Consider the following 3103-nt stretch of genomic DNA (forward strand, 5'->3'; position numbering starts at 1 on the left):
CCAGAAATAATCTGAGCAAGTGGGAAAATGCAGTTAATAATACTGAAACACTACTAAACTAATTCCAGGACATATGGCTTAGCTGATATAACAATATCTCTTAGAAGCTGTCATTGATATGAAGACTGACTGCTTCCTACTTTTCTAAACACACAGTGTTATAATTAACAACATTTAATTGCTTTTGTTCTTTCCTGAATATATAAAAATTAAAATACCAATTAAAATATCTTTCCTTTAAATGTTTCTTACAGATACAATTGCAATATTTTCATTCAATAGTGGTGTGGTTTAAGAAACTTTTCATTCACAAGTCAAACAACAATCCACCTAAAGGGAACTGATAGTCAATAGACTCATAGCACAAATAAAGAGTTCAGGAATGCAGCAACTGACATTTCTAAAATCCAAAACAATAAAATCCTTAGAAGACACATGCAATAAGCTCTACTAAGCAGCTGGCCACAGAACTAGAACATTTGATAACTTTACTGGTTATTTCTATGAGACTCCAAATGTTTCCAAACTCAACTTCAACTCTCACTTCAGGCTTTGTAGTTTTGCTTTTCCAGTTTCACTAATAACACAAACATGATTCAAATCCCTGAAGTATTATAGTCAAGGGTATATCCGATAACAAAGTTGTCTAGAATTTCAAACCCAACAAAGCCTGGTCTATACCCAACACTTTGAGAGGTCCTTTTTACCAGCAAACTTGCGATCTTGACCATCTTTGGATTATACTGCTTGACCAAGGAAAGCAAGGTTTGAGTTGTTTTGCCAGTGTCAAGTATATCTTCAACAATCAAGACATTCTTTCTAGTTAAAGTTGAGAGATCGTCTCCACCAATTACTTTTAGGTCCTTTGTTGACTGGTCATTACAGTAGCTCTTCAGTCTGATAAAATCTACAGTCATAGGAATGGATCTATCACTATTTCTGTTCAGTACTTTGATGTAATCCAGCAGGTCAGCAAAGAATTTATAGCCCATCTTGAACACGCACAAGGCTATGATGTGATGGCCTCCCATCTCCTTCATCACATCTTGAGCAAGCCGTTTGGTCCTGTCTACAATTAGTCCATGAGGAATAAACACCCTTTCCAAATCCGCAGCATAATGATGAGGTATACAAAATAAATCTAGATCACAACCTGGTTCATCATCACTAATCATGACACGGGGGCTGCAAGTTGCCATAACGGAACTGGCAGGCACCACGACCACTAATCTTTTAATTGTCTGCATGGTTTTGCGTTTTCCAGAATGTCATACAATTGGAATCACAAAGCATGATCTGTTTTTTTCACTTAGTAATATGCATTGGAGGTTCCTCTGTGTCTTTCTCATGGTTTAATAGCTCATATATATTTAGTGCTGAATACTATTCCATTGTCTGGATGTACCACTCTTTATGGATCCATTCACCTGCTGAGGAAGATCTTGGTGGCTTGTAAGTGTTGGCAGTTATGAATAAAGCTGCTATAAACACTTGTGTGCAGGTTTCGTGTGGATATGTTTTCAACTCTTTTGGGTGAATACCAAGGAGCAAGATTCCTGGATCATATGCTAAGAGTATGTTTAACTTTGTAATAAACCGTCAAAGTGTCTTCCAAAGTGGCTGCAGCATTTTACATTTCCACTAGCAACGAGTAAGAGTTTCTGTTGCTCCACATCCTCACCAGCATTTGGTGTTGTCAGTGAATATGACTCATTTTCACAATGGTAAAAGAGGCTATTAGTCAAAAGGAACAAATCATTATAGTTGATAATGCAAGTTCTTATTTTTAAGTGGTACACATGCTCTCTCATTACCTCACACATATAAGTACGTTTTATAAAAGAAATTTACACAGTTCAGCAAATTTGTTATAAAGTGAATGTATTTCAAATTTATTTTGTCTTTCAATTGGCCTCTATACCTTTGAGGGAAACCTGCTGAATCACTAATGTAATAAAACATATTAAGAATTCAACAATTCAAAAAATAGGCAACAGATTTGAGTTATTACTTCACAAAAAGGGGATACGCAAATGGGTAATAAGCATATGCAAAAATTCTCAAAAATTATTAATCCTCAAAGAAATGCAAATTAACCTTAATGAGATATTATTAAACACATACCTAAAATTAAAGACACTGACAACACCCAATATTGGCAAAAATGTGAAACAACTGAAACTCTCATGCATTGCTGCCAGGACTGTAAACTGAAACAACCACTTTGGAAAAATGTTTGTCAATATCTTCTGAAGCTAAATATAATGCTGACATTATGACCTAGCAATTGCACTCTTAGATTTATACCCAAGAAAATGAATACAAGTCAGGTATGGGAATGTTCTTACCAACTTTATTCATAATAGTCCCAAAACTAGAAACCACTCACATGCCTATTGACAACTCTCAGTGCCAGCTAAGTTACCTGAAATTGAAGAATAACATGATGGAAACACATCTTCCTATTCCAGACAGAGGAATGGCTGGTCAAGTGGCCAGTTAGTTTGGTCAGGTGGTCAATCAGGTAGACAGAGTCAACAGGGGAGTCGCTCAGAAGTCGACAAGATGGTAGAAGACGAAGTGGGAATAGAAATCGATCAAAAAGCAGGGGCCACAAATGGAGTTTTGACTGAGAATTTGATAGTTAATCTACCAGGGTGAGCTTGCTTATTTCTTCCTAATCATGTACATTATCCAAAAATTAGGGCATCATAGTTGAGGTACATGTGTGCTATTTGCAAAGAATTTGGTTGTATTTTTAAAAACGTATTTCACAAGAATACTTGTAAACAAATCTATGTATGTAGTTATACCTTTGACTGAAAAACCTCCTTTTATTGTCTCCTTTAAAAAGAAATGTCCACCAACAGTAAAACGAATAAACAAATAGTGCTCTATTCATTCAGTAGAATACTACTATGCAATAAAAAAAGAATGAACTCCTGCTACACTCAGCAACATGGATTTCTGTCATGGGCATAATGATGAGCCCAAAAATTCAGCCACAGAAGAGTGGATTCCATTTACATGAGTTTCAATAATGGTATCTGATTTCATTTATCTGAGTTTCAATCATGAGCAAACCAAATGTATGGTGATAGAA

The 3103-nt window shown here is 35.7% G+C and overlaps 1 protein-coding gene across 1 annotated transcript; it reads right to left on the minus strand.

Moving 5' to 3' along the window:
* Positions 1-596: 596 nt before the first annotated feature.
* Positions 597-1199, minus strand: LOC117026521 (hypoxanthine-guanine phosphoribosyltransferase-like). Its single transcript, XM_033113291.1, has one exon. It carries the CDS (start codon positions 1197-1199, stop codon positions 597-599), a length of 603 nt encoding a protein of 200 aa, XP_032969182.1.
* Positions 1200-3103: the final 1904 nt, after the last annotated feature.

This window comes from Rhinolophus ferrumequinum, chromosome X (assembly GCF_004115265.2).
Source record: "Rhinolophus ferrumequinum isolate MPI-CBG mRhiFer1 chromosome X, mRhiFer1_v1.p, whole genome shotgun sequence".
Lineage (NCBI taxonomy): Eukaryota > Metazoa > Chordata > Mammalia > Chiroptera > Rhinolophidae > Rhinolophus > Rhinolophus ferrumequinum.

Bases quoted from the DNA above. Each gene is read 5' to 3' on its own strand.
- LOC117026521 (XM_033113291.1), bottom strand. From the start codon at position 1,199: ATGGCAACTTGCAGCCCCCGTGTCATGATTAGTGATGATGAACCAGGT.